At 47.9% G+C, this 10,862-nt stretch overlaps 1 protein-coding gene across 1 annotated transcript; it reads left to right on the top strand.

Moving 5' to 3' along the window:
* Window positions 1-2,913: 2,913 nt before the first annotated feature.
* On the top strand, window positions 2,914-4,332 carry HEXIM1 (HEXIM P-TEFb complex subunit 1). The gene has a single exon (XM_074978856.1). It carries the CDS (start codon window positions 3,186-3,188, stop codon window positions 4,023-4,025), a length of 840 nt encoding a protein of 279 aa, XP_074834957.1. The 5' UTR covers window positions 2,914-3,185; the 3' UTR covers window positions 4,026-4,332.
* Window positions 4,333-10,862: the final 6,530 nt, after the last annotated feature.

The following is a 10,862-nucleotide window of genomic DNA, read 5'->3' as shown; positions in this document are numbered from 1 at the left end:
AATTGTTAAGTGAGACTGAGAAGAAAAAAAAACCTTCACGCCTCAGCTGCTCACTTGGAGGTGCAGCGTTAGGCCCGAGGCAGAGAGATATTTTACAAGCAGTGCTCTCGCTCTACCTTCCTTAAGCAATTTCTGCCAGGTGTTTTGCAAAAGGCTTGCTAAACTAGAACAGTGAGTGCACTCAGAGCAGGCAAGTGGGCCGTCACAAGTCTGCGCCAACCTCTGACACTGATTCATTGTGTAACCTTGGGCAACTCATGCAGCTTCTCTGGGCCTCAGTTTCTGCCTCCATAAGGATATATTGAGGCTCAAAAATAAAACAGGCAGTTGAAATTAGGACCCAAAGTTTGATTTTTTCTATAAACAAACTCTTATAAAACTGAAGAATAATAGAAAGGTTTGTCCTGAAATGAAAACCATTTCTTCAAAGCCGTCCCACTACGGCAGGATGTATCTGCAGGACTCGAATGAAACGAAAACAAAACAAACATAAAAAAACCATATAAAGAGTAAAAATTAAATAACATTTTCCATTTTGTAAAAATTCATTAAATTTAACATATTGAGATCATGAACAAGAATTTTTTTTACAATACACATTGTTAATCTGGAAGCCATCCTTCTGTTCGTTAAGGTTGTTAATGGGCTTTGAAATGTGCTATAGTAAAAATATTTGCCTTTCTCAAGCTCTTCCCATCCAAGACTCTCAAAGCGCTTTCCACAGCCTCCCAGCTCACTCCTCAAAATCATGATCCTCATTTTACAGGTGGGGAAACTGAGGTACCAAGAGTGTAAACTCACACAGTAAGAGACTGGTAGTCAAGATTAGACCCCTCAAAGCCAATTCCCATGCTCTGACCACTTGACTGTGCTGCTTCCTTAACATAGTAAAAATGCACGTCCATGCACTGTGACAGTGTGACTCTTCCTTGTGCTGTCCTTAAGAGACACGCTGCTGGTTTAAAGGCAAGGGGGATTTTTGTGTACTCAGTGTGCAATAATGTCAGTAGCAATCCCTTGGCCACCCAAGAAAGATGTAGCACTTTAGCCAGCAACTCTGACTTCCTAAATCTGCTGTGTCTGCCCTATGTTTTGCAGGACGCAAAGCAGGACACAAAACAGCCCCAAGTGTGATCTGCGAAAGAGAGGGGGGAACACCCCCATTTGCAGAATATGGTGACAAGGCCCTGGCCCCATCCCCTTTCATTGGCAGTGGAAGATCCCCGGCTCCTCTGATTCCAATGGTGCCAAGGGGGACTGATGGAAGGAAGGAGCCCTGAGGGTTTGAGAAGCACTCCTGGTACACCTCCAAAGGGAAGGTCTGATGAAGCCTGACACACACATTCTCGCGCTACACGTGGTTGGGTCCATCAGACCTTAATCCTTGATTGCAATGGACTTTAGGAGCCTGTCGGGGGCCTTAGCATCTGCAGCATTGACAACCGTGCTGGAAAGCGTCCAGGAGACACCTTATTTGCAGGCCCCCAAGCAACAGCAGACCTGGCCTGCCTACCCCGCGGCACCACTGCGGTTTGAGATCCTCCTTCCTTCTCATGGCCCAGAGCAGCAGGAGACCGGGCAGGCGCACAGGGCGCGCGGGACTCAGGAGAACCTCGACCTCAGATGCTCGGGACCCGCTCTGCGCGGGCCGCACTTGTCAGCCAGGCGCTGGGGCCACCCCCGGGGCTGTCAGCCCGCGCCCGGTGACCACCGCCTGACCGGCAAGAGCGCTGGGAGAGCCGGCTCTGCGCTGAGCCCTTCCTGCCCCTGCGGCGCGCTCCGCTCCCCTGCCACGCCTGGCCGAAGGGGCCAGAGCCGGCGGCCCCAGCGGGGACGGGGCGCGTGGGTGGGGGGCAGCAGGTTTGCAGCTCGCCCAGCAAAGGGCGTGAGTGGGGCAGGGCAGCCCCGGGCGCAGCGCGGGATTTACACCCACCGACCCCGGCCCCACTGTACAGACGGGGAAACTGAGGCACGGCGAGGGCAGCGCTTGACTAGGAGGAGGGGCTGAGCCAGCGCCTGGGCTCTCAGCCACCCTGAGCGCGGGACACGGCTCCTAACTCCGCGTGGGGACCCAGGCGTCCGAGCGCTCTGGACGGCCGCGGGGGCGGGGGCGGGAGTGGGGGCGGCAGAAGGAGACGCTGCCCCTTTAAGAAGGGGCTTTTTTCTCTCTCTCTCTCTCTCTCTCCGGTTTGTTTACATCTACTTCCGCGCCGAGCGAGGTCTCATCACAGACACCTCACATTTTACGCAGCTCCCAAGCCCTGGTATCCTTCCGCTGCCCACGCGTGTGTCACCTTCAGGCGTCTCTCGTTTCCAGTCGGGTTTCACCCTCCACCTCTCCCCGCACGCTGTGACTGAAGGAGCAGAGTGTCCCAAGCCGCAGTCTCGTCCGCGCAATCCACAAAGTATTCCAGGACTATTTTCGATCGTACCATTTCCCCTCGTGGGGAGAGGCGCTTGGACGTTCCGCGGCGCGCACACTGCGCGAAAGAGAACCGTACGGCTATTGACTTTTCACTTTCTAGAGCCTCTTGAAAGTCGGTTGGAGCCGTTTGACGCCCAAGAGTTCGACCCCCCCACAAAAAAAAACACAATGGTAAGGACCAAGTGCCACCCCTACTCTCATTGGTCTAGCTGCGGACGAAGGGCCAATCGTATTACCGAAGCCTCAGAGGCCAATGCGTAGGAGTGTGCGCTTGGCCACGCCCACTCCTCCAGCTGATTGGCCGCAGAAGGGACCCCGCCGCGACTCTGGGAACCGTAGTCGCTTTGGCAGGCGCGGGCCAGGGAATCGATCAGGGCTGGAGACCACAAATCCCAGAATGCATCGAGGCGCGGGGCGGGCGGCGCGCTTGCGCAGAGCGGGGCGGGGTCCCCTACTTCTATATAAGCCGAGGCAGCGAGCGGGGCGCTGCAGTTGGGAGCTGGCAGCGCAGGGTGCGGGAGGCTCGGGGAGGGAGGGGCCAGGCGGAGGCGGAAGAGGCTGTTTCTGTGATGAGTGTGCCAGGTCTCGGCACAGCAGCCAGGCAGCGGCTCGCTCCGGGGCGGGGCCAACAACGTTAACCCCTTGGTGGCCGCGGCCGCGTTAACCCCTCGGGGCCCGGCCCCGATGTGCAGCGCCCGGGCCGTCGTGCCGCGCCGCGGGCAGAGCGCTCACCGCTGAGCCCCGCCGGAGCCGAGGCACCATGGAGGAGCCGCAGCCGTCGAGCGGCGCCGGGGAGGCGGACTGGCCCGCCGGCGAAGCGCCGCAGCCGGCCGGCAGCCCGCGGGCCGAGCACAGCGAGGGCCCGGCCGAGGGGCCCCAGGCGGCGGCGGCGGCGGCGGCGGCGGGGGGTCCCCAGTACCGGCCGGCCGCGGGCGGCGAGGACGAATGGCGGCAGCTGGGCAAGAAGAAGCACCGGCGGCGGCCGTCCAAGAAGAAGCGGCACTGGAAGCCCTACCACAAGCTGAGCTGGGAGGAGAAGAAGCTCTTCGACGAGCGGCAGAGCCAGCGCGCGTCCCGCCTGCGCGCCGAGATGTTCGCCAAGGGGCAGCCCGTGGCGCCCTACAACACCACCCAGTTCCTCATGGAGGACCACGACCAGGAGGAGCCGGACCTCAAGACGGGGCTGTACCCCCGGCGCGCCGCCGCCAAGTCGGACGACACCAGCGAGGAGGACTTCCTGGAGGAGGCGGCGGAGGAGGACGGGGGCAGCGACGGGATGGGCGGCGACGGCAGCGAGTTCCTGCAGCGGGACTTCTCGGAGACGTACGAGCGGTACCACGTGGAGAGCCTGCAGAACATGAGCAAGCAGGAGCTGGTCAAGGAGTACCTGGAGCTGGAGAAGTGCCTGTCCCGCATGGAAGACGAGAACAACCGGCTGAGGCTGGAAAGCAAAAAGTTTGGGGGGGACTCGGCAGAGGACCCTCGGGTCAGGGAGCTGCAGCTGGAACTGGACCGGCTCAGAGCCGAGAACCTGCAGCTGCGGAAAGAGAACGAGCGCCACAGACAGCAGGAGAAACCGCTGCCCAAGTTGGGGGAGTGAAACTTCGGGGGGACCGGGGGCGGGGGATTTCTACAGTGATGGAATGTAACATACACGTGTATATAACGGACAGTGGAGCCTTTTTATGAACCATAATCGGAATAAACCACCGCCTTGTATTGTTTTGGAGCTGTAGTTATAGTGTAGTGTGTGTTCTGTTAACTGTGTGCAACTGAGAATCCGCCTCCCCCGTTTTTAAGATAAATATGACTGGGGGTGGGAGGAGGGATGGCTCTCGATGTGCAAGTAAATTTGACTCAGTTTATGCATTTTATGTTTAAAACAAAAGGGAAAAAATCCGGGGGGGGGAGGGGGAACTCAAGGAGATTGTAAATCAGCCACATTCTGAAATCAATAAAATTCATCATAGTTAATAAATCTAATGACTTGTAAATGTGACAGTTTTGGTGTGATTTCTAGAAAAATATTCAAAATAGCATTCTCCTAGGTGGAAATGTGTTTTGAATAATTTTTAAAGTATTTGTATATTTTAAAGGTGTATTGCCAAATGTAAAATGAACAAACTCAGGCCTAGATTTGATTCTTTCCTTCTGCTCCCTGCAGGCTACAGAACTTCCTAGTTCCAATTCTAACTAACCCTGCTAATGTAAGTTGATTCACTTCCATTCTGGTGGCCTGCAAGTATTTCTGCTGTAGCAAAGGTAAATGAAGGAGGCTTGTTGGGCAAGTGGCTTGTACTTTGCTTCTCCTTTATTGTGTGTTTGGACAGTCATTTATAACTTATTCCAACAACGTAAACTTTTTTTGGCCAGCCTTAAATTTCAGGGAGTTGAATTTTTCTAATTTTTTTCCCCCTTGTAAGAGCCTAATGAAGCATTACCTACAACATGTACATGTATGTTTGTTACAGGTAGCTTTTTAAATATGCTTTAAACAACAAAACAAAGTGTCTTTATAGTAGCCTTTAAGGGTTTTAAAGTACAGAAATGACTTCCAAGAGATGGAACTAGGTACAGTGCAAATTGTATTGCATCTTAAAACCTATTTTTCCTACTCTCTGAAGCAATGAATTTGAATTGGAATGAATGCAAGATCAAGGGCCTGGAAAAGGCAATACCTGTATTATGCTCAAATGCTGCTGTTGTGTCACTTGTGCTGAAATTTTTGCTGCTTATGTAATATAGGGTTGGACTTGGGCCCTTCTCCCAGTGCACAGAACAGTGAGATCTCCTGTATTCTGAAAGATGGCCTGGTCTGGGTAAGGGAGCCCCACTAACCCCCAGGAAAGGTGCATACAGTTTTCAATTCCTCACCCTCAGTGTATTTCTACCACTATTGAAGTCAGGCTAGTCTGTGTGGCAGCTGTTTCTAAAATACAGGAGTAAGTTAGATTCACCAGCTAAAGGCAGTTACAGTAGAGGTGGACAGCAAAAATCCGTTTCAAAAACAAATCTGTACAAATTACTCAAATGGAGAGAATTTAACAGCTGGTGCTATGGGATTCTAATTGCAAGACTCAAGATGGATTTTTAACTACACCTTCCCTTCAAATTCTGCTTTAAGGCATGCATTATCAGTTCTCCAGTGGGGGGAATGGGGAACAAGAAATATTAGAGCTCTATCTGGGGTAAATAAAGTCTTAAATTTTCTTACTCCTGAATAGAAGGAGGGAGCTGTGCTAGTCTATACACTAAGAAAACAAAAAGGGGTCAAGTAGCACTTTAAAGACTAGCAAAATAACTTATTAGGTGAGCTTTCGTGGGACAGGCCCACTTCTTCAGACCATAACCACACCGGTCTGGCTGTGGTCTGAAGAAGTGGGTCTGTCCCCCAAAAGCTCACCTAATAAATTATTTTGCTAGTCTTTAAAGTGCTACGTGACTACTTTTTTGTTTTCTTAGTCCTGTGACATCACTCAGAGTAGGCTGGAGCACTGTGGTTTCAGTTGCAGAGAAGACAGTCTGGTGTGAAGTGGGCATTGCTGCTCCTAACAGTCTTGTGAAGAGTAAGAACAGATTGCAAAATGAACAGCAGGAAACATCTCTACCAGCTGGTTCAAGCACTTCCCAAATGTCTGATCTGGGACATTTCTGAAGGTGTGAACAAATTGATGGGGATTCTTCCAGAGTGGAGTAGCAATTCTCCAAATCAATGCTGTGATTTCATCAGTGGTTTCCACCTGGCATTGTGCTGTTGAACAAAAGCTGGGGAATATTGTAGTGCCAGGGAGTCCAGGAGTAGGGGAGAGCAGGGTTGCTTCAAATTATTTTAAGAGGCAGTGCCAGGGAGAAGCTGTCTTTCATCTGTGCATGGCTACTTATTAATCTGCAGCGATGCAGATGCTTATAGAAGGCAAGGGTTTCCCCTTCCCCACTTCTCTCATGGCTTGCCTTTCACATCAGAGGGCTCTGGAACTCAGATGGGGTAATGAACAGGCAGACTGTCCAAGTTGCAGAATGTGTGGTCTTTGGCACAGCTTCTACTACATTCTGTATCTGCCTGAGCTTTGTCAACTTGTCTAGATCCAGGTGGAGTGAAGAATAATCCAGACTGGCAGCGCTAAGCACCTGCCGGATTGGCTGGATTAGGTGAAGGGGACAGGTGCACTCACGTTAGCCAAAGATGAAAGTGTTGCTATCGTATCAGTCAAAAATCTGAGTTGACCCTAAGGCAGTATGCCATCTTAAGACGTATAAGACAGTGACATCCCCAAAGGGTAGTGCAAGGGATGCTTGCCAGTTCTGTGCAGTGTTTCTTCCTAATTAGCATCACTTTGGCTACATCTAGACTGCAGGCATCTGTCGACAGAGCGTGCGTCCAGACTGCAGATCTGTCAGGAGTGTCCTGTCATCATCCTTGTATGCATTCGAGGGAGAAGGGATGTATTGATGGGGAGTGAGGGGTGTCTGACACTTGGCGCTGTACGTACGGGCCACATGTCTGAAAAGGCTCTCCCAACAGGACAAAAGATATACAAAAAGATCTCAGTAATCTAGACCTAGCTTGTCAGACTTCTGTAGGTTTGCTCCAGGTGTCCTTTATGCTGGCTACAGTTTCTTCAGTTTGCTAAGATCCAGGCAACTCCCAACAGAAAATAAAGCTATATAATGCTGGCATTGCCTATGGGTTGTACATAGAAGCTAAACAACAGGGGTGAGTGGATTCAGCTTTGTGGGATTTTGTATGTCAAAGCTCTCAACTTATGACTGGGGTCTGCCAGAAAGGAATACCTAAGACCAATTCTGTTTGCTGCTGCCAGGACAAACAGACAAGTGACCAAAACACGTCCACTTGCAAGAGCTTGAGAATTGGGTCTGTATGTGATTTATAGAAAATGGATCTGAGTGTTTAAACTTATTTCATTGTAAGGTTTTTCAACTTGCTAAAAATAGAATGGTTGGAACATATTCCCTTATTCTAGGCACAGGATAAAGAAACAGCTGATCCCAGAAATACAAAATTATAAAAAATAGATACTACAAAATCCTTTTATAAGGGGTGTCCCTTTTAATGTGGGTGGAAAGCAATACAGCATCAGAATGCTGATTCATGTTACCAGCTGTAATGAATGCTCTGAAAGAGTAACTACACTTCATGTTACTACATGATAGAAAAGGCTTAATTTTGATACTAATTAAACAGCTATAATTTGCATAACTTCCACATTTTGAGGAGGGATTCTTCAGTGTGGTGAGTGCCAGAGCACCAACCATTCCGGGAGACCTGAGTTATTCTTCTGGATTAGTAAGTTTACACTGCTACTTTCAGTGCTAAAATGTCAGTCATTCAAAGGTGTGAAAATTCTAATGCTGAAAAGTGCTGATGTAGACAGGGCTTTATTGCCAGGAGCAGTACTCCCCAAGATCACACTCACCTCGTGCATGGAGGGTTTTTTTTTTCTTCCCCCTTTAAATCACCAGGAGGGATTGTGCTATGATGTGCACCATGCAGACACACCCAACCTAAGAGTAGTGGCAGAGGGCAGTCTTTGCAGGTCTTCCTGGAACATGTTCCTTGAAGCAGCATAATCATTCTCTTCAGGAAAAAATGAGAACAGCAACCACTGGTTTAAAAATAAAACATACAAACAGGGAGGAAAGATTCAGCAGGAAACTAATGCTACCATCTGAACAGAGTATCACATGTTGAAATGCTCAACATGCACACCAGAGCTACGAAACAAAATCTCAAAGGCATTCCTGGAGCACAAAATGGGCTTGTTCCTAGATCACCAAGAACATTTGGGGTACATCATGATCATATCGGGTACACGTGGCTGATCTGGAGTTTAGTGCACCTAGTGGGGATGGGTTAAATTGAACTTACAGGGCACCTGTCAACCACGGTACTCCTGCACCTATTAGGTGTAAGGGGAATCAATGGGAGTGCAGGCTCCCATTGACCTCCCTTAGGGGAGATGGTGCAGAAGACTAAATTAAGGTATGTTGACCATAGCTATGCAACATAGCTGGAACTGTGTACCTTAATTCCACATTCTTCTGTGCTATAGTATTAACCTCCCTTTACACACTGTCCCAGGACAGTAATATGTTTTGTAAGCCACCCCTTTCAGCGTGGATTAATTTTTCACATATGGTACAAGGGAGAGGTTCTTTGTTTCTTCACATTTAAGTAGTAATAGAGACTCCGGATGCCCTGACAACTAAATGTGTCAGCAGTGCAATACCCCAGCTGCATTTAAACAAAAAGATGGACCATTACCTGAGTAAGCCAGTCACCTACAATAATGCTCCCTTCCAGCTCCCTGAACTCTGGGAACATTGCCTGAGTCCTCTGCATAAACCCTATCACGTGGATGGCTTTTGCAGTGTTGCAAGGTCACGAAATTTGGGTGATTTTGGACAGGAGGAGCAAGTTCTGGGACCCTAACGGAACATGCTGCTAGTAGCACATTCCCCTTTTAATTAATTTTGTTAAACCAGCACAAAACCCTGAATGGATACTCAAAGATGAGCTAGTTTAATTAATTTGAAACCACACCTTCAGTTAAGCAACCTTTTTTATTTATCAGTCAGGTGTCCAGTTTTAAAATAGAAATAATTAGCATAAATCTGCAGCTAAATGTAAATAGAGCTAAATGATTATAAAAAAATCGGGGCAAGATGGTATATACATGACCAATTAAGAAAGGAGGGGTTAGCAGCGATTAAAGCTGAAACTTTATACAGTAAACTTCCATATTTGAAAGCCCCTGGACCAGGAGATTGCCAGCTATTCAAGTATTCTAGATAATAGAGATGCGTACCTAGCAATGCATGGCACTAAAAATAAGATCAGATATTACGAATCAAACAAAAATGTATGCAGAGTACTTTATCTACCAATAACAGTAGTATTGTATATGGTATTTGCAGTATTCATTTGTAGTTACTTTCAATATACTGCACTTACAGAAAACATCATAAATTTACTTATGGTTAAAATGCTGGTTATTTGAGCGTTCCAAATGATAGAATACCAGGTATGAAAGAACCTACTGTATAAAGTGGTAAAGCAGCACAGAGCAAAATATTGACACCTGAGTAATGCAAGAAAGGAATTTTTGTAGAAAATCATCCATGATTAGGTTGGTCTTCCTAGTGTGAATGATCTTCCATTACCCATTGCACATTTCGTAAATGAGTTTCACTAAACCAGCAGCATTCAACCTAAGAGTTTTACAGACTGTGAACTGCACCACATAAATGAATAGACATGTCAGCATTATACCCTTACATGTAAAAGAAACTGGCTAAAGCCCAAATCCACAAAGCAAAAAAGCAATCAAGTAGCACTTTAAAGACTAACAAAAAATGTATTAGGTGGTGAGCTTTCGTGGGACAGACCCAATTCTTCAGACCATAGCCATACAAGAACAGACTCAATATTTAAGGCACAGAGAACCAAAAAGGTGGAAGTTAGGAGCCTAATAACTATGTGGATCTGGGCCTAAGTGACGTGACTCATTGCATAATGAGTCTGCGACAAAGTCAAGAATACAAGCCAGCTTTCTCAGCCCCCAGTCCTGTGCTCTAAAAGTAGTGTATTTGTATGTTAAATACACCAAAAACCAGTAAAAGTTCTACCATGCATCAAAAGCTATTTACCATATACAAGTATCAGAGAGGTAGCCATGCTGGTCTGTATCTTCAAAAACAACAAGAAGTCCTGTGGCACCTCGTAGACCAACAGATATTTTGGAGCATAAGCTTTCGTGGGCAAAGACCTGCTTCGTCTCATGCATCTGACAAAGCGGGTCTTTGCCCACGAAAGCTTGTGCTCCAAAATATCTGTTAGCTATAAGGTGCCACAGGACTTCTTGTTGTATTTACCATACACAGACTGCCACAATTCTGAATGCTCATCAGAACAATGGACCTGCTTTTTTGTCTTCTCAAGAACAGCCTTTCATGTAATTTTGTATTATCTTGAAACTTGCACATGAACAACACACTACAGCTCCTTTCCAACAGCTAAAGTAATGAAACTAATCATTCAGGCTGTGTCTACACTAGCACAAATCTTCGAAATGGCCATGCAAATGGCCATTTCAAAGATGACTAATGAGGTGCTGAAATGCATATTGAGCGCTTCATTAGCACACTGCCAGTCGATAGGAATAAGGGGATCATCAGATAGGAATAAGGGGATTTCAAAGTCGGCAGAAAGGACCCCAACCTGGACAAGCCACACGGCAATTTTGAAGAGCCATGGCCGGCGGCATGCTAATGAGGCACTCGTATGCATTTCAGCACCTCATTAATCATCTTCAAAATGGCCGTTTTGAAGATTTGTGCTAGTGTAGACACAGCCTCTGAGACAAGATTTGTTCCAGTGTAATTATCAGGGTATTTTCATAACTAGTCGAAAAGTTAA

The sequence above is a fragment of the Carettochelys insculpta genome, chromosome 28 (assembly GCF_033958435.1).
Source record: "Carettochelys insculpta isolate YL-2023 chromosome 28, ASM3395843v1, whole genome shotgun sequence".
Taxonomy (NCBI): domain Eukaryota; kingdom Metazoa; phylum Chordata; order Testudines; family Carettochelyidae; genus Carettochelys; species Carettochelys insculpta.
This window is presented reverse-complemented; position numbering and strand designations above follow the sequence as displayed.